Source organism: Apodemus sylvaticus, chromosome 22 (genome assembly GCF_947179515.1).
Source record: "Apodemus sylvaticus chromosome 22, mApoSyl1.1, whole genome shotgun sequence".
In the NCBI taxonomy this organism is placed as follows: Eukaryota; Metazoa; Chordata; class Mammalia; order Rodentia; family Muridae; genus Apodemus; species Apodemus sylvaticus.
In genome coordinates, this window is record NC_067493.1 from 56,751,015 (window position 1) to 56,776,025 (window position 25,011).

General features: G+C 54.7%; 1 protein-coding gene across 6 annotated transcripts in view; it reads right to left on the bottom strand.

Annotated features, from left to right (window-relative positions):
* Positions 1 to 4,516: 4,516 nt before the first annotated feature.
* The window catches only part of Hps4 (HPS4 biogenesis of lysosomal organelles complex 3 subunit 2), a 34,751-nt gene continuing 14,256 nt past the window's right edge, over positions 4,517 to 25,011 (bottom strand). For 3 of the 6 annotated variants that reach the window (XM_052169005.1, XM_052169006.1, XM_052169007.1), the window contains exons 6-15: positions 19,582 to 19,689; positions 19,135 to 19,251; positions 18,182 to 18,276; positions 16,647 to 16,719; positions 15,716 to 15,752; positions 14,211 to 14,307; positions 13,033 to 13,807; positions 8,233 to 8,365; positions 7,514 to 7,622; positions 4,517 to 4,964 (exon numbers count right to left, since the gene is read on the bottom strand). In XM_052169005.1, the coding sequence (XP_052024965.1) occupies positions 4,793 to 4,964; positions 7,514 to 7,622; positions 8,233 to 8,365; positions 13,033 to 13,807; positions 14,211 to 14,307; positions 15,716 to 15,752; positions 16,647 to 16,719; positions 18,182 to 18,276; positions 19,135 to 19,251; positions 19,582 to 19,689 (1,716 nt within the window). In that variant the 3' untranslated portion in view covers positions 4,517 to 4,792. The other 3 variants (XM_052169008.1, XM_052169009.1, XM_052169010.1) reach the window with 3 other exon arrangements.

Here is a 25,011-nt window from a genome sequence, read left to right on the forward strand (position 1 = left end):
GACACACTCAGGCTGACTGCCGTGCTAGGTGGCAGGAGGTGTGCATATGGGACTGGTCACTTCCCACCACCTTCCCAGGTGACTTCTGGTCACCTCCCTCCTACCTCTCTCCCCAACCCCACTTCCCCACGTGGGAGCCGACCCCAAGTTTGTGGTGACGGCTTAGGGGTTTTCCTTTGGTTTGCTGCACGGCTGGGGATGGAACCCAGCGCTGCATGCATGCTGGGCAAACATTACTGTTGACTTAGACCCGCTGATAGGATCCTAAGCAGCCAGTCCACCATCCGGTCACCTCCCAGGCCCTTACTAGTGCATCCTAGGCCGGTGCTCTGCCACTGAGCTATGCCCCCAGCCTCTCACTGGGGGATTCTAGGGAGGGGCTCTACCACTGAGCCACACCATCACAATGAAAACACACTTGGGGGGGTGGGGGGCTGAGTAGTAGAACGCAGCTTGTGTGGGGCCTGAGCTTTCACCCCGGCAGCTGTGCCGGGGGCGCCTGCCCTTGGTTTTTTTTTTTTTTTTTCTCCTCAGCAAAGACTCCTATAGCTTCCTGTGATGTGATACATTGTAGTCATCGGAGGCAGCTTAAAGGTGAGGAGAGCTACACCACAGGGACTCTCCGGTTCAGATTTGGATGTCCTGATGGAGCCTGTGCTCTGCAGATCTCCTAGGGTGTGGACATGTACCCAGGCCCCACCTTGGTGCTGAGGCCCCAAACGGCTGAGGTCCTAGACACTCCCAGAATGCCTTTTCCTGGGGTGGCGGGAGGACCAGCATCTTCTAGGCTTTAGCAAGAGGACAAAGACACTGAGCAAGCTGAGTGGGAATAGGGGTGGGAGGCGGGAGCGTGGGGGAGGGGAGGACACAGGACAGGATAACAGCTTCTCACTGTCCCTGGTGATAAGTCCTGATGCTGATGCTGGCACCAGCTAGGCAGCTGGGGAGCAGGGGAAGCCGGTGCCTCCACTGGCCTCTGGCTGGAGCCCTGAGCCGTTACCTTGGCATGAGGGGCCTGGCTGTGGGGACGTGGGACAGAAAGGGACCGCCACTCAGCAGTTCCCAAGCCACCCCCCGCCAGGATTCAAAGACACACAGGAAGAACACAGGGCAGTTCTGTCCTCACAGAGGACGGGTGGCAGCTGTTGAGGACTCTTCGGGGAGCAGGTATGCGTACTGGACAGAAGGCGGATGTGGACTGTGAGCGTCCCAGTGCATGAGTCCCCTGAACTGCATCTCAAGACGGTGGGGACCTGCCACCCATCAAGTAGACCGGCTTCCTTGTCCTCTACCAGGTCCGTCCACTTACGGTGCATCCTCTCTAGGCTGTGGGCCACGAGCCCTCCCCAGCCACAGCTCCAGAAGCCAACATCACTGCTCTCCCTGCTTCCCACCCACATGGGAGTGGCGACCTTCCAGCCAAGGACAGGCAGAGCCTCTCAGGCTAAGGCTCCTTTGATAGGCTGGCACCTCAGCGTCCTCACAGGGCCAGCCGCCCCCAGGAGCTACCTAGCCCCTCTTCACACTTGGCCTCCCGACTGCAGGTGCAGAATCCTACATCACCTGTAACATAACTGACTCAAACATCCAGAATTCCCCTTCACAGGTCTGGAGGGCGGAGCCCACGCAGGCCCCTTCACTCTAGCAGGTCCACGCTGACCACTGGCTTCCCACTCACCCTCCCTGGTCACACGGCCCCTTATCTCAGAAGCACCAAGAATGACACCCAGGTCCTGCCTGGATACCACGGGCACCGCAGCACGATTTCCATACATGTCACTTGGAAGTAATGTGACTGGATTGTTTCCCACAGGGGCCCAAGTCATTTCCCCAGTGGAAATGATGGCCAGATGAATCTCTCATGGGAACATGGGCCCCACAGTTCAGAGTGGGGCAGCAAGGCTTGGTGACCTCCGTCCTCCTGTGGCTTCTGCTGAGGAATCTTCTATTCAGGCACTCGGTGACATTCTGGGTGTTGACTATGAAACTGAGGATAGAGCTCTCCTGTAGACTCCGGCACTGTCATGGAGGGCCTGGTGCTCCCCCAGTACAATGACAGTCTGCCACAGACTGGGTTGACCTCTGCTGTGGGAACATCCCGCTTTTAGAGGGCAATTTTGAACGATGTGAGCTTGGGGTTATACACAAGCTGTCCCGTGGGGCCAGGCGCCTAGGACGCTGGAGCAGGAAGCTGGGGGTAGATGTTCTTTCCCAGCAGCCTTCAGGCCAGCTGCTGCTTATAGAGACTGCGGGAGCAGTATCAGGTATCCCCTGTGACAGAGCAAGGCAAACGCCTGCCTACCACAGTTCAGGACCTGGATTCCTGTGTTAGCCCTGGGGTAAGATGCAAGGGGCTCTACAGACCCGAGGGGAGTAATTCCCAAGGTTCTTTTTGGTGCAACAGCTTACATATAAAAACATCATCATCAACCTCCTCCTCCTCCTCATCATCATCATCAACAATCATCAACCTCATCATCATCATCATCTCCACAAAGCTCCCTGCTTCAGGCAGCAGGAGGCCAGCCCGGCTTTGATCAGGAATGGAGGGGGAGCCTTTACATTACCTCCTTGCCACTGCCCATCCACACCCCAGAGAGGCATCCTCGGACCAGGGGACTCCTCCTACCTGAGATCCTGACCTGCTGTTGAATGCAAAGGACAAGCAGAGTCTGACCTTCTGTCACAGCCTCTCAAGAGCCTGCACCAGCAGGAGCCACTGAGGCAGGGCATGGGGCAGCTGGATCTCTGGGCACTGTGGGCAGAAGCCCCGCTGGGAGATGGGACTTGCAGTGTGGTCCTGGGGAGAGCCCTTGAGTGCATCCTTCACACCCAACTTCACCTGCAGCTGCTGGCAGAGCCGTCTGGAGCCTGACAGGGACTGGCGGGTGGGTCTGCTCCCAACAAGGTTCACAGGCTGCTGGCTGAGGCTACAGTTCCTCAGGGGGCTTTCCCATCGGGCTAACTGTGTGTCCTCAAGATGTGTGGCCCACTCTCCCCAAGTAACAGGCCAAGGGAGGTGTGTTGCCAGTAGCTAAGGCCAGAGCCTGACGTCTGAGCTAAGCCCTATGGCCACGGCTGGCAGTGAACTCACACAGTAGTGCAGGCAGGCCTGAACATGCATCTTCCTGCCTCGCCTCGGAGCTGGGATTACAGGTGTGGACACCCAGATGGCTAAGCACATAGCGCACGTGTGAGGAGCCCCGGTTCAGATCCCAGCACCCCATAAAGAGCTCACCAACCCAAAAGCACATGCCTGCAACCCTGGCACCAAGCAGTGGGCAGGTTGTGAGACTGTGTCTCGAAAGAATAATTCCCCAGTGACGGAACACACCATGTCCTTCTCTGTCCTCCACATAAATGTAACACACGGACACAGACACAGACACACACATACATACACACACACACACACTCACACACACACATACACACACACACACACACACACACACACACACACACACACTGTGCTCCTGATTTATAGAAAAGCTCCTGGAGATATTTTTTAAAGACCCTACATTCAGGTCTTCTCACCCAGTGCTGCTCAGGCCACACCCCACCTCGTTACAACTGGCTTCTAGAATAAGCTAATGGGGGGCACTCAGCTGGCCACAGCACTGGCTCTCAAAATGAGCTGTTTTGAGTGGAAAGCATGGATGGGTTCAAAGTAGCTCTGCCAAGGTAGATAGAGAGGCTGTGGTGTGCAGACAGCTGTGTGTCACATAAGGGCAGAGGGAGGCCTGCGACATTTCTTGAAATAGCTTTATGGAAGGATCCTCAAACACGGGTAGTTAGTGGTACCACGAGCAGGAAGATTTGGTGCCTCTGTACTCCTGAGTCCCAAGTTCCAACATACCATGGGCTGTCCACTGGCCAAGGTTAGCACCAGGACTCAGCACCCATTAGCAGAAGGGAGAGTGTGCTCTGCAGAGTGCCCTGTCAGAACAAGCTGTGAAGTCACCATGAGGCTTCTTGAGAGCTGGCAACAAAATTGGAAAGAGTTTCTTTCCAGAAGAACTGGTCAGGGCGGAGATCAATATGCCTGTGCCTGGCTGGAAGCAGGACCCTCTTGGCAGGGAGATCAACCAGCCAGTAGCTGGAGGGGCTTAAGGGAGAGGAAGAGATAGGGGGGCCACTGTACTCTGACGCTGGCGTGTACAGTCCTTGAGGAAAACATACAGCTGGCCCTCCAGACCCATGAGTTCTGTACCCATGAGACCAAGGAATATGGGAGAAGAAATCACATCTTGTCACCACGCACATCTCAACAACATCGTGCAGACACTGCCTGCACAGCAGGCCTGTGAGACTGGTGCTGCCCATCACCTGAGGTGAGTTCAGTCTATAGGTCTGTGTGCGTGGGTTCTTTGTGTGCTCTGTGCCCTAACATAGGGACTTTAGACTTCCGTGTGGAGTTGGGGCATGGAAGAGACCGCATGGGCACCCGTGTCACATGTCCAATCTGACCTTCACTCTGTCACAGAAATAAATGCTAGCCGATTACTCCAAACTCGGTTTGGTCATTTTATTTTTGAGCCTTTGGGAATCTGCTTCACAAACCTGGAACTCAGCACTGCAAGGTTGCAAAGCACCATGGGTAACTCATGTAAACTGTCAGCTGGAATCCCTGCTGCTGCATTCCTGCCTGCAGCCTGTTCTGCACTGTATTCAAGTCCCGTATGCACGACAGAACCTCAGCCCACTCAGTTTCCTGCAGCTGCCACTGAGCACTGGGGATACAGTCTGGAGGGGCCACCCCACAGCTCGTGGCACGCGTGCTACGCCCAGCTCACAACAGGTTCACCCCGTGCTTCAGCAGCTTCTGCTTGGCTTTGCCCGCGAGGCTGAAGGCACAATCCTGAGGGTTCGGGAAGCCAGAGCTGCGGGCAGTGGGTGCCAGCTGCTGGAAGTAGGTCTCCTGGGCAGGGTTGCTGCAGGCGTACACGGCTGTGCAGGCATTCCTATTGGGGAAGAAACAGGACAACAGCTCAGGGGTGGCTGTGGGCCCTGGCTGGCCACCCCAACACCCCAATGCCTGCTGTGGCTCAGACTATCGCTTTGACCTTCAGGCCTGGGTAACAACTGTCCTCCTGTCAGCTCTGGGTCTGAGGTGGCTGCAGTAGGGTTTGACTGAGCAAATGAACCCTGAGGGCTCTGTCAACACAGGGGCGGCAGCAGAACCCGAGCCCTGCTCCTGTCCTTCACACAGCAGGAGGGTGGTCCCACCCACCAGCCAAGGAGCATGGGCCATGTCAGAGAGCAGGAAACCTGGGCCCACAGGCTGACAGAGAGATGGAGCGCTGTACAGAGGAGGACCTGTGACAGAGATTCAAGAAGGTAGGTGTTGGGTAACCAAGGAAACCCCAGCTGCATCTTGGTAGCAGAGCTCCTGACAGCTGCTCGTGTGCACCAGAGGGCACTCACTCTCCAAACCACACATGCACACTACATACGGTCTGTGTCCCCCACACCTATATCATCTGCACTGCAGATCTGACCACCACCCCAATCCCTGTGCTCTTTCCCTAAAACCTGCGAATAAGTACCTTCAAGGGGAAATTTGGGAAGAAAAAAGGGTAACCTTACCCCACGAATATGCTGCTAATTTCATAACGTTCTTAGGAACTCTTTAAAAAATCCACAACATGGGGCCAGAGAGACGCTTGACAATCTCAGCTCCACCCCTGAAACCCTCATGATAGAAGGGACCTGAATCCTGCAAGTGTCCTCTGACCTTCATACTGTGATGCACATGCTAAGATATGCATCACACACAGGCACATGTGCACACACACATGCACAATGAACATACATCATACATACACTTGCACATCTCACACACACTGCACACATATCATGCATACAAAAACACATGTGTTCACATCTTACACACATGCACTCATATCACACATACACGTAAAAGCTCACAATCAGCATCTACCATGAGGATCCCTGCCTTTCAGAAGAGCACACCTGTACTGGCTAGTTTTGTGTGTCAACTTGACACAGGCTGGAGTTATCACAGAGAAAGGAGCTTCAGTTGGGGAAGTGCCTCCTTGAGATCCAGCTGTGGGGCATTTTCTCAATTAGTGATCAAGTGGGGAGGCCCCTTGTGGGTGGTGCCATCCCTGGGCTGGTAGTCTTGGGTTCTATAAGAAAGCAGGCTGAGCAAGCCAGGGGAAGCAAGCCAGTAAGTAACATCCCTCCATGGCCTCTGCATCAGCTCCTGCAGGGCTGCTAAGGCTCCGTTCCTCAGCTGTCTCCTGCTGGATAAGGAGGGGAACCTCTGGGCCTGGGCACCTGCAGGACCTACTGGTATAGGGATTTTTAGCCCCTGTGAGACACCCAGAAGTTTCCTCTTGAGGCTCAAAGGGTGTGGGGCCTGGTGGGAAAACCTGTGTGGCAATGCCAGCCTTCTTGCTGGCAAGCAGGGAGCCTCTGGCTTTATTAGAGCCCCCAGGAATCTGTGTGCTAAGGAGCTGTGCCCCCCATCACTGTGGTAAGAAGTCACCCAGCACACACATGTCCTCGGCTCTATACCACACCGAACCCTCTTGGCTCTAGGAAGGACGCAGAGCAGCCAGCAGCAGCTGGTGGGGCAGATGTCGACACCCGGTTGCTATAGAACTCCCAGTCTGCCACCATACGCCCCGCACACCAGATCCCAGAGCAGTGACTGCAGGTGCAGACACACTTGGGCTGCCAGCTAGAGAGGACAGGCTGTGTCATCAGCAGCAGATGACACCAGGGCAGACAGCTGGCATCTGTGGTGGGCTCTGTGTGCTCCCTCTGATTCCAGACCCACAGTTCTCCCCCAGCTACCGGGACCTGTGGAAGAAAAGCATGCACCGCAGAGCCTGGCCTTCTGCTCTGTGAGACAGTGGCCTGGGGTGTGCTCACATTTCTCACTCTGAAAGGAGCGAAGAGTCCTTTCGTGGCCAGTTCTGAGAGCCACAGGCCAACAGAGGGGCCGGGGAGCTTCTCCCTCCAGCTGTCTAACGTGCCAAACTTTCCACTAGCTCCAGAAAATATGGAGAGAAAGACGCAGCTTGTTCAGACAACTAGTTTCAGAAATAGTCCACAGAGTGTGCCAGACACCTGAAGACAAGGCAGCATGACAACCAGGAAGGAAATGGAACCCGTGTTGTCTGTCAGCCACAGATAATGGAAACCGAGACAGCAGTCCCCCGGAATACCACCACAAAAAGACGCAGGTGGGCTCAGAGAGTGATGGGCAGTGGAGAATGTCTGATCCTGAAGTTTCTGCACAGTGAGATCTATTTGTAATTAGAGCCCTGTGGTGTTGTCTGGCCCACCCTCAGGAATGGTGCGGCCCTGTGCTCACTCTGTAATGGCCAGGACTTAGGGTACTGCAGTTGTCATAATCTGACCCAGGCACACACGGAAGGATGGCCTCCAAAGGGACTAGCCACACTCACCGCCGGGCCCAGGAAGCACCCCAGTGAGTGGAACCATGGAGGGCTGCGAGAAGTGGGGCTCAGAGGCTCACCTGACGGTCATCTCGTACAGCATGGGCAGCCAGGCAAAGTCGGAGTGCATGAGGTTGACAGCCTGAAGAAACCGGCGGTCCTGGGGAGCAGCCACTAGGGGCAGGTTGGCTTCAGAGGGAGACAGAGGCGGTGAGCAGGAGCCCTGCCTGACTCTGTGCTCAGACCTGAGGCAGGGGTGGGCTGGGGGCAGTCAGGCTGAAGCTCAGCAGAGCATGGGCCCCAAGTCCAGATGCCCACCTTCCACTGCCTAGCGGAGGCCAGAGGGCTGTGCAGCAGTACTGCCAAGTCCAGATGCCCACCTTCCACTGCCTAGCGGAGGCCAGAGGGCTGTGCAGCAGTACTGCCAAGTCCAGATGCCCACCTTCCACTGCCTAGCGGAGGCCAGAGGGCTGTGCAGCAGTACTGCCAAGTCCAGATGCCCACCTTCCACTGCCTAGCAGAGGCCAGAGGGCTGTGCAGCAGTACTGCCAAGTGCAGATGCCCACCCTTCCACTGCCTAGAGGAGGCCAGAGGGCTGTGCAGCAGTACTGCCAAGTGCAGATGCCCACCTTCCACTGCCTAGCAGAGGCCAGAGGGCTGTGCAGCAGTACTGCCAAGTCCAGATGCCCACCCTTCCACTGCCTAGCGGAGGCCAGAGGGCTGTGCAGCAGTACTGCCATGACTGGAGCTGGGTTTTCCCTCCACCATGTGGAACTGGGAGCCTGTACCTGTCCCTTACCCGAGAGCACGCTCTGGATTCGGTCATAGTGCAGGAAGTTGTAGGTGCTGCCTGTGAGGCTAGCCTCGTCTCTGGGCAGTGTCTCCTTCAGGTGGACTTCCAGCCCGTTCAGCGACGCCAGGCTGCTGTGGTACTGCAGAGGGGCGAGGAGTGGGTCACAGACTGGCAAACTTAGTTGAAAGGTAAGCACCTAAACAATGCCTCAAAGACCACCAGCCCTAGCAAGCATAGCCAGGCGGTGACTCCTAAAACATCAAGTTGCACTCCTCTGTTGCGTTTGTTTGTTTGAGACAGGGCTTCCCTATGTAGAGCCGACCGGCTTGGAACTCACGACAAAGACCAGGCTGGTCTAACTTGTGCAAAGCCTTCTGCCTCTGCTTCCTGACTGTTGGATTACAGGGTGTACCCTCCACCCCCAGCCCCTCTCTTCACGTGTTATGTGGGGTACATGCATCTCAGATAAGGGCATCAGATCACAGGCAACTGTGAGCTGCCATTGCACTGAGGGCCTGGGGACAGTAGCAAGTGCTCTGAATCCCTGAACCGCCTCTCCAACTCGGGACTGTTTTAACAAGAATGGTGGCCTGGTGTTCCAGTGTTTACCCACAGCAGCAGGGCCTGGGTGAAGTTCACTGTGAGTCCATCTCTCCCATGAAGCACGTGCAGCTCCTAGGAGACTGAGGAATGCTGGTCCCGTGGCCTGTGCTCAGGACTCTGGGAGGGACGGGAGCCAAGAAAGGCTGCGGAGATGGCCACGCACTCTCTGGGGCTCCAGCAGTGAAGTAGGGTGTGGATGGATTTCGGAGAGTGAGCCAATGGTGAACACAGCCAGGGCCAGGCACTTGAGGCCCTGGCTTCCCCTGAGAGTGCACAGCTGGGAAAGCAGGTGTGGGCAGAGCCACCTGTGCCACCGGCTGTCAGGAACTCACCGATACAGGGTTAGCAGACACCAACAAGCCTAGGTTTGAATGGTGTGTGTACCTGGGGGTAGGAGAGACACTGGGACCCCCAGGAGAGCTCGCCATGCAGCCACACCACTCCTTCTGGACCCCAGGAACCTGATAATAGCCACCCCTCCTCATGGTGCTGGCAAGGGAGATAAAACTGGACCAGAGAGTGAGCCGACCGTATCTTGTTCGCTCTGATGTTCTGCCTAGCTTGAGGTCAGGGTAGAGTGGCTCAGTCACAGACCAGCACCAGGCCTGACACACAGAGGGGGCTTCTCACTGACGAGTGAGTGCTGTCATAGGTACACCGGGTGACCTGCATGTGTACGGCCTAGCAACTGTCACAGTATTTACTGTGACATGTGACGAGTCCACGGGGTGGTCACGGAAGGTTGCAGCCTCTCACACCATTCACAAAACCTGCCTGGTTTTGAACCACACAGGGCTGCAGAGCTTGCAAAACTGAGAATGTCTACCTTCTGAGTCCCGGAATGAAAGCCTGCTGACTGGATATGCAGCTCATGGTCTCCGGGTGGCCTGAGGCTGAGGGCATCTGATTTCAGCCCACACTGCGGCTGTGGGTAGGTTACCGAGTGCTGTGGGCGGGAGCAGTGTGCATGCAGCCCACGTGGCTGAGATGGGAAGTTTTTCCACTGAGTGTCTCACCAAGCGCTCCTACCCTGAGTTCAAGCAGGCATTGCCTCCAACCCAGCCCTGATGCCCCCATGCTTCGCCGAATGCAGCAGAATCCACAGGCTCCCTGTGGGTGAGTTACATAGGAATGGAAGGCCCATGTAACTATCATGGGTGCAGAGCTGAGCTGAGAGTCAGGCCCAGCGACACTCAGCCCCAGTGGGATCCTCCGGCCCCTCCCCTCGACAGCACAGTTCCCATGCTCAGTTCTCTTCCCAATCACCCCCTGGGCTGCCTCCTGCAGACTCTGAGAGAGCCACAGGGACTCAGCCACCACCCAGCCACCCTATGGGTTCACTCTGCAGAGACTCTGTCTACCTTCCAGAAAACAGCAGGGAAGCGGCAGAGAAGCCAGGTGAAGTACTTTCGTGATAACAAAAGTTCTCCTACAGAGCTGACTAGGGTCTGTGGTTCAAACCCATTCTCTCAGGTCAGCTCACGGCTTAGCTCTTAGCTCCCTACTCCACAGGGCACTGCTAACCCTTGTCTCCCATGCCCTGAAGCCCATTGCCTGGGCCTAACCAGCATCACGTCTCCTGCACGGGCAAGCTGGGGGCTGTGGTCAGAGCCATGTGGCTGGCCTTGACAGACGCCTCCTACAGAGGAGGCTGCAGAGGGCTGGACAAGCTCCTCTCCCCTTTCAACGTTTCAGCAAGGACAGATTAGCGGGGGACAGAGGTGAGGGCTGGGTGGCAAGAGGCAGCAGGAGCTCTGGACCTGCCACTTGCTGGAGGTCTCCACCTCCCAGGCTATCTTCTTCCCAGGACAGGAGCTGTCAGGCCCACCTTCCAGGACACATCAAATACAGCAAGCCAGCTTAGCATATAACTATGTAGGCCGCAACCCCCAGGGGCAGCCTGGGCTGGGTCTCTTCGGAGGGGGCAGAGGCAAAGAGAGGGGCATTCTGTCTGATCTGCTGCATCCAAACACCAGGCCTTCAAAGCAACACTCCTGAGGTCCTGAGTGGTGAGATCTGAGGGGAAGGCAAGGCCTGGGGCTGCCCCGTGTGAAGCGGCAGCCAGGACCCTCTGCTATGGTAAAGCAGAGGTGGACACAGCCTCGCCATCACAGCCATGTGAAATGAGGACACGTGAGAAAGCCTCCACTCTGGGCTGCAGGCAGGGTCCTGGCTCCAAGGTGACTGGCTCCCCGGTCCCCAAGGGCCACATGGCCTGCATGCCAACGAGACTGCCTCAGAAGAATGTGGGTTGAAGAAGAAAAACAAGCGGAGCCCCACAACACCACTTGCCCTGCAGCAACTGTTCTTCCTGCCAACTGCGGTGAGACTGTTACCATGGCAACTCTAGCGCCAGCTTGGGCCAGAGCTTAGTTTACCGCTTCAGGAGCGTGGCTATTCAAAAAGAGCCCTGTAGCGACATTTTTGAGAACTCTGGAATTTTGGTTTAAAACACACACACACACACACACACACACACACACACACACACACACACACAAAACTAAGAATGTGAGTGGGGACGTGGGCTGCTTCGGACAGTCCGCAGGGATGGTCCGCAGCAGCTGACCGTGGCTTGTCTCATGCTCTAGCAGAAGCATGGTTGTCAGCTGCAGATCATTTCTGCGGCTGTGTGACTTTTGGAATTCTGGGACTTTTCAGAGACTGGTACAAAAATGTGAAGGCCCTGGGAGGTGGGGTGGGCGGTTGGAAGGTGGGCTGTAGTTTGCTAGTAGCTGTGGTCAAAGAAGAAACAAAAGGAAAGAAATTAGATTCAGGAATCTCTCTCTCTCTCTCTCTCTCTCTCTCTCTCTCTCTCTCTCTCTCTCTCTCCTCTGTGTGTGTGTGTGTCTCTCTGACTCTGTCTCTCTCTCCTCTCCTTGTTTCCTATCCAGTGTGAAACCGGGGATGGGGGTGGGGTGGGGTGGGGTGGGGGTGGGGTGAGGGGTGGGAGAGAAGAACCAATAGATTAGCAGAGACCAGCTGCAGAGCCCTCTATGGCCAGGTTGGATTTCAAAGGAAGGGGCACGAGATCTCCATGTGAGGCTGGGTCTGAGGAAGCTCAGCGTTCTTCTCCCCCTCACCCCCTCACCCCCTCACCCCACCACCACCCCCCACCCCATGGCAGGCTTCCATGTGCCTCAGAAGACAGAGAGGCCTGGCCACAGTGCCCAGTGCCCGTGCTGCCTCAGCCAGGAGCTGGTAGAGAAGCCGGGCAGCTCGGCCTTGCCCATATGTCCTCGCCACCTCAGAATGGGAAGCCAACTACTGCTGCAGACAACTGCAAAGGAAACACGGCCCCAAGGGACAGCTGTGTGCAGGTCACTCACGCCAGCTCTATCTTCAACAGCTGTGCTCCATCAGACAGATGACAGGAAGCAGGAAAGGAAAAGCCCAGAGCCTGTCAGCCTCTGCTACAGTGATGTCAACATATGTGTGCTACAGTGATAAGACACATGTGTGCTACAGTGATTTGATGCACGTGTGCTACAGTGATGTGATGCATGTGCTACAGTGATGTGACGTACCTGTGCTACAGTAATGTGATGCATGTGTGTTACAGTGATATAATGCACCTGTGCTACAGTGATGTGACACATATGTGCTACAGTGATGTGAAGCACATGTGCTACAGTGATGTGACACACGTGTCCTACAGTGATGGGATGCACATGTGCTACAGTGATGTGATGCATGTGTACTATAGTGATGTGACACATATGTGCTACAGTGATGTGATGCATGTGTGCTACAGTGATGTCAACATATGTGTGCTACAGTGATGTGATGCACATGTGCTACAGTGATGTGATGCACGTGTGCTACAGTGATGTGACGTACGTTTACTACAGTGATGTGACACACATGTGCTACAGTGATGTGACACATGTGTGCTACAGTGATGTGACACATTTACTACAGTGATATGACCCACGTGTGCTACAATGTCTCACACACACACACACACACACACACGCGCACGCGTGTGCTACAGTGATGCGATGCACGTGTGCTACAGTGATGTCTCTCTCTCTCTCACATACACACACACACACACACACACACACACACACACACACGTGTGCTACAGTGATGTATGCTACAGTTATATGACACTGGCTTAGACACCCTACAGCACCTCACTGGCTGGTCCACATTCCTAGGAGGAAAGTGAGGGTACAGAGGAGCCAGGGGGACACTCACCACCTCCTCGATGGCTGCAGTATCTCTAAGGAGAGTCTCTTCGGCCAGCAGGGACAGCACCAGCCCATTCACAGTGTGCGTGTAGAGGTTCATGGGCATGAGCCCTGCATGGGGCCCAGAAGGGAATGGTTTGAAGCCAATTCTGTCTGCAGAGGGGCTGGGGCCCTGAGAGTCAGGGGAGTGGCTCTCCTGGGCTCCGTTCCCATGTGGCTCCACATTGGCCTCTACACACACAGGATGGTGGGGAAGAAGTGCCACAGGCCTGCTGCTGGGGAGAGGGTCTGCACCAGGAATTTGGGTTTGGCCATTGGTGAGGGGAAGGTCTTCAAGCTGTTCCAGTCTTCCGCTCTCAGGGAGCCTCTCAAGAGGGGAAGGATCCAGGCCGCTGCAAATGGCCGTGTCTGCAGGCAGTGTGGGGGCATTGTGGCTGCTGCGGACAGTCTCCAGATCACCCAGAGCCGGCACAGGTGGGAAGGCTTCCTGAGCCTCAGAAATGCGCATTTCAGACAAGTCCAGTTCCTCTTGGGAGAGACACAGCTCCTTCTGCAGCCCACTGTTGAGGCCAGAGCCCCGGCTGCTGGCAGTGGCGCCCAGTCCGGCAGGTCCTGCACGCTCCCACTCACACCTAGGCAAGAGTTCATCTGCCCCGCGGCCATTCGGCCACGCTCCATCATGTGGTGTGGGCTCCAGGACAGTGGCTGATGTCCAGGCATCTTCTGCCTGTGTAGGGGTGCTTTGATCCCAGGGAAAGGACTGAAATGAACTTTCCTGGAGTCTGTCAAACAAAAAAGATGTTATGTCAGCAGATTGTGGGACAAAGGCCTCTGTGGGGACACCGAGGCTCTGATTCTCTGAAGGCACAGGCATGGATGGCAAGTCTATTTCTGTGCCCAGAGAGCTCAAGATGCTGTGGTGGTTAGACAAGGACAGTAAAGAGATGACTGGTCCTCAGGGCTGGTCACAGAGAGGCCAGGATCACGACCAGAGGTGGTCAAGGCCACACAGGAAGTTGCCCACAGCTTAAGGGGCTCCTGAGAGTCTGGCTCCACACTGGGTCTCACACTAAGCTTGCTGCAGGCCCCAATGCCAAAGCACTACTGATCAATACCCGATGAGGCAGATCGGGGGATGAGGGAGGACCAAGCACTGTGAGAAGCCCCTGGGAACACCAAACCTACCGAGTTTCATGCTCTCCTGGGAACTCGTGGAGGCTGGCAACTTCCGCCTCACTCAGAAAAACAGGGGTAATCTGCACACCAGGGGGCAACGCTGCGCCTGCAAAGAAAAGCAACATGGGCAGGCCCCGGGGATGCGGCCAGTCCTTACACAAGGCCCTAGTAGACAGGAGCCCTGGGTAGCTCCCTCTGCCCGCAGCCCAGAGCTGCAGTGCAGATGCAGTCCAGTGAGGAAAAGGGAGAAGGAAGACATCAGACAACAAATCACAAGACAAGGTTCCCAGCTTGCTAAGGACTCAGCAAATGAGGCTTCAGAATGAGGCCAGAGCCCCTTGGGATTGCCACTTCATCCTGAAGAGATGGCGGCCACCAGCTTTCTTCCTCTCCATCACTACATGCTGGACATGAACTAAGCAATGTTATGGGATGGAGTTGCAGGAAGGCATGCCCAAAACCATGTCCTTAAAAATCAGGGTGCCACAGGGCACCTGTCCTTACAGCTGTCCTAGAGCACGCTGTCTGATGGAGAGGAAATCCACACAGGAGCGGTGGAGTTCTCTCTGGCTCACCCATGAAGGCAGCACACCACTGTCCACCAGAGCATGCACCTGTCCACCACAGCACACCCCTGTCCACCACAGCACACCCCTGTCTACCACAGCACACCCCTGTCCACCACAGCACACCCCTGTCCACCACAGCACACCCCTGTCCACCACAGCACACACCTGTCCACCACAGCACGCACCTGTCCACCACAGCACACCCCTGTCCACCACAGCATGCACCTATCCACCACAGCACGCACCTGTCCACCACAGCACGTACCTGTCCACAACAGCACGCACTTGTCCACCACAGCACACACCTGTCCACCACAGCACGCACTTGTCCACCATAGCATGCACCTGTCCACCACAGCACACCCCTGTCCACCACAGCACACCCCTGTCCACCACAGCACACCCCTGTCCACCACAGCACACACCTGTCCACCACAGCACGCACCTGTCCACCACAGCACACCCCTGTCCACCACAGCACACCCCTGTCCACCACAGCACGCACTTGTCCACCACAGCACACCCCTGTCCACCACAGCACACACCTGTCCACCACAGCACACACCTGTCCACCACAGCACGCACTTGTCCACCATAGCACGCACCTGTCCACCACAGCACACCCCTGTCCACCACAGCACACCCCTGTCCACCACAGCACACCCCTGTCCACCACAGCACACCCCTGTCCACCACAGCACGCACCTGTCCACCACAGCACACCCCTGTCCACCACAGCATGCACCTGTCCACCACAGCACACCCCTGTCCACCACAGCACGCACTTGTCCACCACAGCACACACCTGTCCACCACAGCATGCACCTGTCCACCACAGCACACCCCTGTCCACCACAGCACGCACTTGTCCACCACAGCACACACCTGTCCACCACAGCATGCACCTGTCCACCACAGCACACCCCTGTCCACCACAGCACGCACCTGTTTCCTGTGGGGCAGCTCCTGCTCCAGGCAGCCTCTGAAACAAGCATATACACAGGTTGGCACCAGACGCCACGCTCGCTCTCTTGACGACCAACAAGAATTCATGGCACCATCTGCTCACACAGCTCGGCCAAGCCCAGGGAGCCGGCATGACCCTGGCCCGAGGGCCCAACAGATGGAGCAGGGCCACTTGCTCCTCAGAGGCCAGAAGAAGACAAGAACTGGGCCCACTCAGGCTTCATGGCAGCAGCCCGGAACTAATAAGTGTCTCCCACAAGAGACCAAAGCAAGGATTCCCAGTCCAGTCCACCTTTGGGAACCCTGTCTAGAGCACAGCCACATAGTCTGGGAACACAGCCCAGTGGCAAAGCTCAAGTGCCCTGGGCTCTAGTCACCAGCAACAGCAGCAAGCTTATGTTATTTCTCACTCTAAAGCTAATGCAGTACCTGGGAACTTCCCCTTTAAGTAAAAGTCTTTTACTGCTTTGAGGCATTAGTAAAATTCAGTGGTTCCATTTAAAACAGAATAAGCAATTGCACTCATGTAAAAATCTCTGAGGAAGTCTGTGGCAGCTCATACAAACCAACTGACCCTCAGCCACAGACTAGAAACCAGTAGTTCCTTGTCCAGGTGGCCAGCAGTTTTCCTGTCTACTTAAGGACATATTCTTTCCACGTCATGTGCTCACTGTCATCAAGGCTGTGCTCATGGGAGCCACGTGCGCACAGCTCTGCGTGGCTGAGAGAACCAGTGCCCAAGCCCACCATAGGGGGCAAGAAAGTGCCTACTTCTATTCCTGTTTACTCCGGCCATACCAACAGGTGAAGAGTCGGGACGGACTCCATGAAGAGGTCCCTAGACCTGTCTGCCATGCTGGATGGCAGGTGTTCCGGTCAGCCTCCCATCAGGTTGCAGGCCACACTGTACCTGGTCTGCAGGCACAGTCTGATGAAGCAGGACCTTGGCAGTGAGGGAAGGCGGGAGCTGGGAATTCACAATCCTGGGGGTAAGACACAGACAAGAAGACCATGAGAAGCGTTGAGACCTCTCAGCTCCAGAGATGCCAGTGTCCCTGGATGTGGAGGGTCTTGGGATGTGGTCGGCAGGAATTTCGTCTAGCTGACTCTCGGTGTATATTCTGTTCTGCTGGCCCCAGTGAGAGTCCAGCATTAGTCTAACCAGGCAGGGATGAGTCGCCATACTGCTACTCATCAGAAAGATGGGAGGCATGTTAAACAACACAAGTATGCCACCTGCATGCACAGGAAGAGAGTCACTGACCCAACCACTCAGAGCACAAAGACACTCATTGTGTCAGAGGGAGGAGCTCCTCTCTGAGCTCCAGGACAGCCTGGGCTGTGTATACAGTAAGACTGTCAGAAAGCACCTGCACTGTACACACGAGTCCTGAGGGCTTGCATAGACAGCAGAAGAAATCAGCATGTGGGTCTGTACAGAAGTGCAGTGTGAACACAATGACAGGTGCTGGCCATGGGCATAGCTAAGAGCCAGGTAGAAGGGCTTCTTGAGGTTGGTTCACAGAGGGGTTTGGACATGCTTTTAATCTCAGCACTCAGGAGGCGGCCTACCTTCATGAGTTCAAAGCCAGCCTGGACTACATAGATAATTCCAAGGCAGCCCTGGCTATATGGTGAGATACTGTCTCAAAAGTGTGTGTGTGTGTGTGTGTGTGTGTGTGTACAAGCATGCACTCACAGGCAAGTGCTATGGCATGTGTGGAGGTCAGAGGTGACTTAGGGGAATCCGTTTTCTCTTTTCGCCACGGGGGTCTCAGAATGGAATTTAGGTCGCCAGTCTTGGCAGCAAGCACCTTTACTCACTGAGCCACCTTGCCTGCCCACACTCTCTTTGATGCCATCTGTGTCGAAGTGACATACAAATTCATACAAAGGAGAATGGGGGGACAGGAAATGGGTGATGCTCATGGGGGTCTCTGCTTGACTCTACACACCTGCCCACGCCTTTCATTCTCCAGCAAGGGTCTCCACGCCCCGGGAGGAACTGGGCCCAAGTTACTTGTCTAAGATGGCAGAGCAGAGAGGAAGAGAACCCGGGGCTTGCCCAGCCCTCCAGCCCCACCATGGAGAGCACTGGCCGAGGCCCGGCCTGCCTTTGCAGTGAGTGAGGACGCTCCATGAGAAGAGGCTATCGGGCCCTGGGGCTCTCTGTGTGGACGGGGGCTGGAAGCAGCTGGGTAGCTCATGCAGCACTGAGCATGGCCTCTACCGGCTGCAGCCCACAGCGGACTCTGCACTGCATTCAACCCACTGACACTGCACCAAGACAGCCAGATGGAACAGCTCCCAAGTGTAAGGGCGTGCACACCCCGGGCCAGCTGACGTGACCTGGTCTTTGAACCTCACGCACTGCCATGGCCCAGAGGAGAGAGTGAGGAGAGGCTCAGCAGGCGCACTGGCGGAGGAGGGCGGGGCACTACTCACAGTCCTTTATAGTGGATGCAGCCAGCTAGCACGTGGGGTGAGCGCTGGCAGCTCTGTAGGATGAGGGCTGCCTTCAGCAGCAGCAGGGGCTCCACCTGGGAAAGACAAGACATATGAGCATGTTTACCAGTGCTTGGGGCAGCTGCGGAGCAGGCTTCAGAGCCATGGAGGGGACTACAACCCAAGCCAACCCACAGTGACTGTAAGGAATTAAGTGTTCAGCCATGACAGTCAGTGAGCCTGTCCAGAACTGACCAGACACAGCAGCCTCCTGCCTGACCGCCAGCACTGATGAGAACCAGGTGGCCAGGACAATGTAAGAGAGGCAGGCACAAGCAGAGTGATGTCACTCCCACTGTTGTCCCCACCCCATGCACCCCATGTCCAGCACCGTGGACTCTGGAGATGCTGCGTCCCAGCCACTTTGTTTAGCTTCAAGAGAAAAGTTCAGACCTGAGACACAGGCCAGCCACACAGCTGACAGCACTCACTGGACCCGTGCGAATGGGAAACAGACTGGTTCAGAAACAGAACTTCCTGCCTCTCTCAGATGCAAAGGAGTTCAAGTGTGAGCCAGGCATGTTGGTGGAGTCACTAAAGCCCGTGCTGTTTGTATGGAGAGAGAAGGGACCCTCAGGCCTTTGGGGCTAACCCTTCAAAGGCAATGATGACACCCTACACACTGGGTGTTTGCTTGGTCCCTGTCAGTGCAGCCTCACTGGCCTTCAGAGTGGTCCAGGAGGGCCCTGACCCCTCAGGAAACAGACAGCAAGGCTCTGAGAGGCAGCCCGCCTCACCCACGGCAGCATGGAAACTGTTCAACTGCTGGGAGGCATACACACTCTCACTCCCCTAGCCACATGCTGACACAGGTGTTCTGAAAAGCCTCACACCCACAGCGCCCAAACCCACAGCCCCAGGCTGGCAGTGAGCCGGAGTGTCTGCAGCCTTACTTTGGTGCGGTCCAGGTTCCACAGGGCATTGAAGATTCGGTGTGACTCGCTGGTGCTCCTGAGGACTTGTGTGATGAAGGTGTCCCACTGCAAGCTCAGCTCCTCCTGAGAATGGCTCTGAGAGAAAGACAGAGCGAGTGGGCGCCTGAGATCAGGACACAGGCTCTGGGAAATGGTGGAATTTCTGCAGGAGGCTCCCCAGGTCTGTCTCATCCCATCCCTGTCTGACCAGCCCTGTTATAGAATCAGAGAATATACTGCTGAAAGGTGTACCAACCCAGGGAGGAGGGGAGAGCAGACCCATGGGCACACAGGCATCCCTACGAGGCTCTAGGTGTGCCATCTGACATGGAACCATGAAAACACACAGAGACAGGTGCTAGGAAGGCCGGGGCCAGCAGTGCTGATGTTGAAGGGCCCAATGCCCCTGGCCCTCTGCACCCTTACCTTATAGGCCATGGAGACAGGGCCCATGTAGAAATGAAAAAATCCAATGAGCTGATCCAGAAACTGCCTGCAGCTGGCATCAGAGAGCTCCACGCCACACCCCAGAGCCTGCAGAGGGAGACCACACAGTTCTTGTGGCTTTTCTCTGAATCCAATCAGAATCCAGGTTCTTTTTGGCACCTGCCACAGGCCCATGAGGTCACTTCCTAGGCAGTCGTGACAGCCTAAGCTTGCAGAACTGAGCAGAAAAAGAAAAAAAAAGCACCTTGCAACCCAGAGAGGCAGCAAACACACTGAGCTGTTTGGGTCATGGGTGAAGATCAGAGAAGGAGAAGCCACTTCCAACAGGTGAGTAGACAAAACCCAGCAAGTCCTGCCTCCAGAACAAGCCTGCAGCTCTCACAAGGGAGACAGGGATTCCTCAGGACAAGTGGCAGAGGGAAATCCTACCTTCTACAGCAGTTAGAACCCTCCATGTCAGAGGGCAGCTCCTTAGAACCTGGGGCGTTTCCAGGGGGTGCAGCAGCAGAGGAGCTCGGGGAGTGGAACACTCCACCCTGCGGAGAAGCTCCTTAGGCTCAGGAAGGAAACAACTCAGCACAGCCCCAGGAAGTCCCTGAAGCTGAGCAGGTTCGCTAGGCCCTTCGCTTCACTCCCCAAGAGGATATAAGTGGTAAAGACTGCTAAGAGTCATTCTGAGACGCCCAACTGCTTGAAAGAGGCTTGTATCAACTGAGGCACCGGGAAAGGACACTCTTCAGTCTGCTGAGCTGCCTGCAGGCTGTGCAGTGTGTCAAGTTCCTGACTTTGTAAGCTCCTGCCCATGATGGCTGGGTTTTAGTGATGTAGCCATTTTTGAGTTATTTCTGCTTCTGTTAGAACACCATCCTGCCAGTAGCCATCAAGGAGAGGCTAAAAACTAGCATCTTCCTGAGATGGTTCTGCCATGGACTATAAAGTTAAGGACGGATTCGCTTCTCTAGGCAAAGCCGAGAAGATTACATTTCAGGAAAGATTCCTGCTATTAATATGCTTTTCCTGTTATTATTAAATATATATTACAATCACTATGAATTAGCCCACCCTTTTGAGCAGATCTCTGCAAAAACAATGAAGATGTACTATATAGACAAATAGATGATTTCTTGATTATGAATTCCTAAAATTATATTAGTAATTATTAAGCTCTTTTATAGTAGGACTGTTATTAAGCCCTTTCCGATGTTAACTGCAATGAGACCAAAGGCCAGTCTTTAGTGTCATGAGCTAATTGCTTCTGAGAAAGCAAGCAGACATCTACAACTTAGAGCACATTCCAAGAGGTTGTAAAAACATTACCCAAAGGTTACAAAAGGGAACCAAGGATTTACTACAGGGGCAAGGAGATAAAATACTGACAGGGTTTATCTACACAAAACTTCAATGACAACTAAGTTCTGGTTTTTAAGTTGTCATCAAACAACTCTCCGTGAACCTGTGGAGCTGTGACAGGTGATGATAATGGATATGCATGTAAGCACTCTCTATTGTAAACTTCTTATTCAATTTATTATTTGAATTTATGTGTAAACTTGGGAACATTTTACCATGTGATCATGTATTCTGAAAGATTCTGAAAGAACTTTTTAAGCAGAACTGAAGAATTTTTTTTGAGAGAACCTTTTAGAAGAACTTTCTAAAAGAACTTTCATAGAAAACTTTTTAGAGAAAACTTAGAATAAAAATTCAAAACACTTTTCAAAGTGTCCCTCTTTTCTTCCCCAGATTTCAACTAGCAGGCTAGGCTGGAAGTTAGAACCAAGCAGCCCCTGAAAACAGGCTACTTTACTTAATCCTCTGCTGCTGTATGATGAGGGCTCAACACCAGAGGCTGCAGCTTTTGGCCTCCGGGGAACTCAGACAGGCCGGTCAGCTACCTCAGCCGAGTGACTGAGACTTAAGACAGATAAACATTTTATTATTAAACAGCAACCTAAATGTCTCACAAGACCAAGTCTTGGCCCTGCTGACGCTCTTCGCCCCTCCATTACCTCAAGAGAACTAAGAAGAAAGAAGAACAACTGGGGCTGGCCCCTAGCACCACCCCACCACCTGTTAGTAACTCCAGTTAAACCCACTGGCTCATGTGGCCTTTGGTCTGTCATGACCTTTCTATCTGGGATGAGTCGACCCCGTGGTGGCTAACTTTACGTCATCTTGACATAGTCTAGAGTCATCTGAGAGATGGGAACTTCAATTGAGAAAATGCTTCCATAAGATTGGGCTGTAGGCAAGCCTGCAAAACATTTTCTAATTAGTGATTCAAGGGGGCCCGCCCATTTGGGGTGTGGCCAGCCCATAGTGAGTGGAGCCATCCCTGGGCTGGTGGTCCTGGGTTCTATAAGAAAGCAGGCTGAGCAACCCTTGAGGAGCAAGCCATTAAACAGCCCCCCTCCATGGCCTCCACATCAGTTCCTGCCTCCAGGTTCCTCCCTGCTTGAGTTCCTGTCCTGATTTCCTTAGATGATGAACAGTGATGTGGAAGTGTAAGCTGAATTAACCCTTTCCTCCCCAAGCTGCTTTTGGTCATGCTGTTTCATCACAGCAATAGAAACCCTGACTAGTATAACAACTATTCCCATCTCCCCAGGAATGCAACATAGACTATCTGACATGGAGGGCTATGGCTGTGGGAAGAGTCCACTAGGAAAGACAACCACAGAGCTTTAAGTTGCAGTTGCTTGTACAAGAGCTGCCAGCCTGGCCCACTCCCTGCTTCTGGGAGCTCTTGCTGATAGCAGCCCCTTATGGGGCTCAGTCACATATCCCAAAACCGAAACCCACCGATGCCGAGAAGGATGAAGGATGATACCAGAAATCCCCACTTACAAATGCCCATGACAGCAGCTGGGCACTCCACTTCAAGGCCACGTGAGTCATGGTGAGAGAGTACATGCTCCACACAAGTTGGGGTGCTTATTCTGGGAGCTGGGTTTCCCACAGCAGCTGAGTGCTACCTTGCTGAAAAGGGAGGTCATGGAACATCCTCGGGCTGGGAGCATTAGTGTGGCTGTTACAGCCCCTGGGTGAGGGCAGTCTCGTTGAGGTAGCAGAACAGGAGGGTAGGGCACTGAGAAGCTGAAGGTGGAGGCGGTGGGCACAGGCTAGGAAGTACATTAAAGACAGCCCTGTCCTTGGCCAGGAATGGCTCTCGCTGACTGAGAGTGAGGTTGAGGCTATCTCGGAACCCAAGTGGAGTGGGTGGGTTGCATCTGTCTGTCGAAGCTGCACAGCCCTAACGCTGGAGTAGAAGGGAGTGCACGACACCCACAGAAGCATCCTTCCAGCAGGGAATTGATGCTCAGCAGGTCTTCAGCAGGAGGCTGGGTCCTCTGCTGCACTCCTAATCAATGGGTGCTCCCTCATTGAGTGCTCCCTCAGTGAGTGCCCCCGTACTCCCATGGCATGTGGGTAATACCCTACACTAGAACATTAGCCACCTCAGAGCCGGCAGGATCCAGAGAGGGTGAGAGAATCTACCAGGCCTGAGGACATGAAGCCGTGTGCGTGTGGCCAGCACACCGGAGACAGCTCGCCTGTCTACTAACCCAGACTGGGAGCAGCCTGAGCTGCAGGAACGCTTTGCCCACCCCTTCCTCTCAGCTCGTGGAGACTGGAAAGGGAGGAGGCTGCGGTGACATGTGGGATTTCTTTTGGAGGTTGTTTTTGGCTTTCTGAGCACAGGGCATCGCCCAGTCTTCCCTGCGATACCACCACCACAGTTTCCCTACAGAATTCCTGCCAGCTCTTACTGAGCTGAGGCTTGTGAATCTATGCTTTGATCTGCTGTCTTTGCATCGTCCTCCAGCCTTATTCATCTGTGTTCCCGCACTCGGCCACAGTTTCCAATCACCACCGCGATTCCCTTCTCTCTGGCCCCCTTTGCGGTCTCTGCTCTCCCCTCTGCTCGCAGCGGTGGCGTCCCTCGGCATTCTGAGGTGATGTGAGAGACAACAGAGCCTTACTGTCTTTTCCGTACGATCACCATGTTTAAGGCTGGTTGTGCAAGCAGGACTTGAGCTTAATACCCAGCTCTCAAAGACAGGGCAGCCATGGCAGTGCCCGCCAGCCATCCTAGCATTGGGGAGGTAGAGGCAGGAGGAAGGGTCTCTGGCCTGTTACCCAGTTTACCTAAATGAGGTTTCAGATCAGCGAGAGACTGCTCAAAGCCTATGGAGGAGACAACTGAGGAAGACTGACTTCCGCCTCCACGAGCCCACAGCCGCCCGCAGGAACAAGACATGCCGACTTTAGTCCTTCCTACACGCATCCAGTGCTTGGAGCGTGTCCTTTATTGTTATGCACTGTTCCACAGATGCCGGCTGAGTCAGGCTCCCATCTCAGCATGGTCCAGAGCATCACCACTGCTGGCTTTGTGCTCCTGCTGGAGCCACAGCTTCCTTCTGAGTGTGTTTATGCCCTGCACACATGCTGCTACCTGTTTCCCCTCCCTGTAGCTTCAGGAAGACCTCTCAGGATCAAATGTGCTCTGCCGACCAACGGACGCAGGGAAAGCGCAGTGACGGAGCCAGGCAGTGTGACGCGCCAGCCTCAACTGCCAGCCACAGACACTCAACTGGGGACATTCCCTGCCCAGATTGAACACTTTCTGCTAAAGAGAATAGAAACAACCAGTGAGCTGACAGAGGACACTGAAGAGCAGGCGAGTCCAGTCCACTCTGGACCGGAAGTTGGTCAACAGCACATACAAGAGTCGGTAGCATGGAGAAAACGCAGGAAGGAAACTAAGGTTCTGAAAGAAGCCAAATGGAAACGCTGGAAGCAAAACCAGGTGAACAGATGCAAATGGGGAGACTTCCGGACAGGCTTCAGCAGAGCCAGAGGGGGTGTGCCCATCTGTCAGAGCCTAGCCCTGCTGTGGGGAGAGGGCTCTTCCTGAGAGGCAGAGGAAACTCCAGAGTGCTGCCCTCTTTCTATCCCAACCAAGCCAGTGTCCCACAGAAGAGAAAGGCACAAGGCCAGGTGTGAGAGTCTAGTAAGACTTCAGTCATTTTTTTCAGGGACACACAGTTCCTTCAGACAGGTACTATGTAAAGAGAGAAGAGGAGGGGGGTAGTCACTGGAGGCTCCTGTCTGTCTGCATAAACACTGTGTCACCTTTTGAGGGACACAGAATTCTTCAGACATGCACTGTGTCAGGCTGCAGGCTAGGAAGCGGGGCTGGAAGGCCTAGACAGCAAATGGGACCAGGACACACTGCTCCCTCCCATAAACACAAGAGGCACATCTGTAGACGGATGGATCCTAGAAGAGACCTTTATAAAGTGGCTCTGTGAAGCCAAATCCTACACAATGATGGGCCGGCTTCACTATCCCATTAACACACTGTGTGATGGTACAGCGGAGTGCAGGGCACAGGGCTGTGTGCTG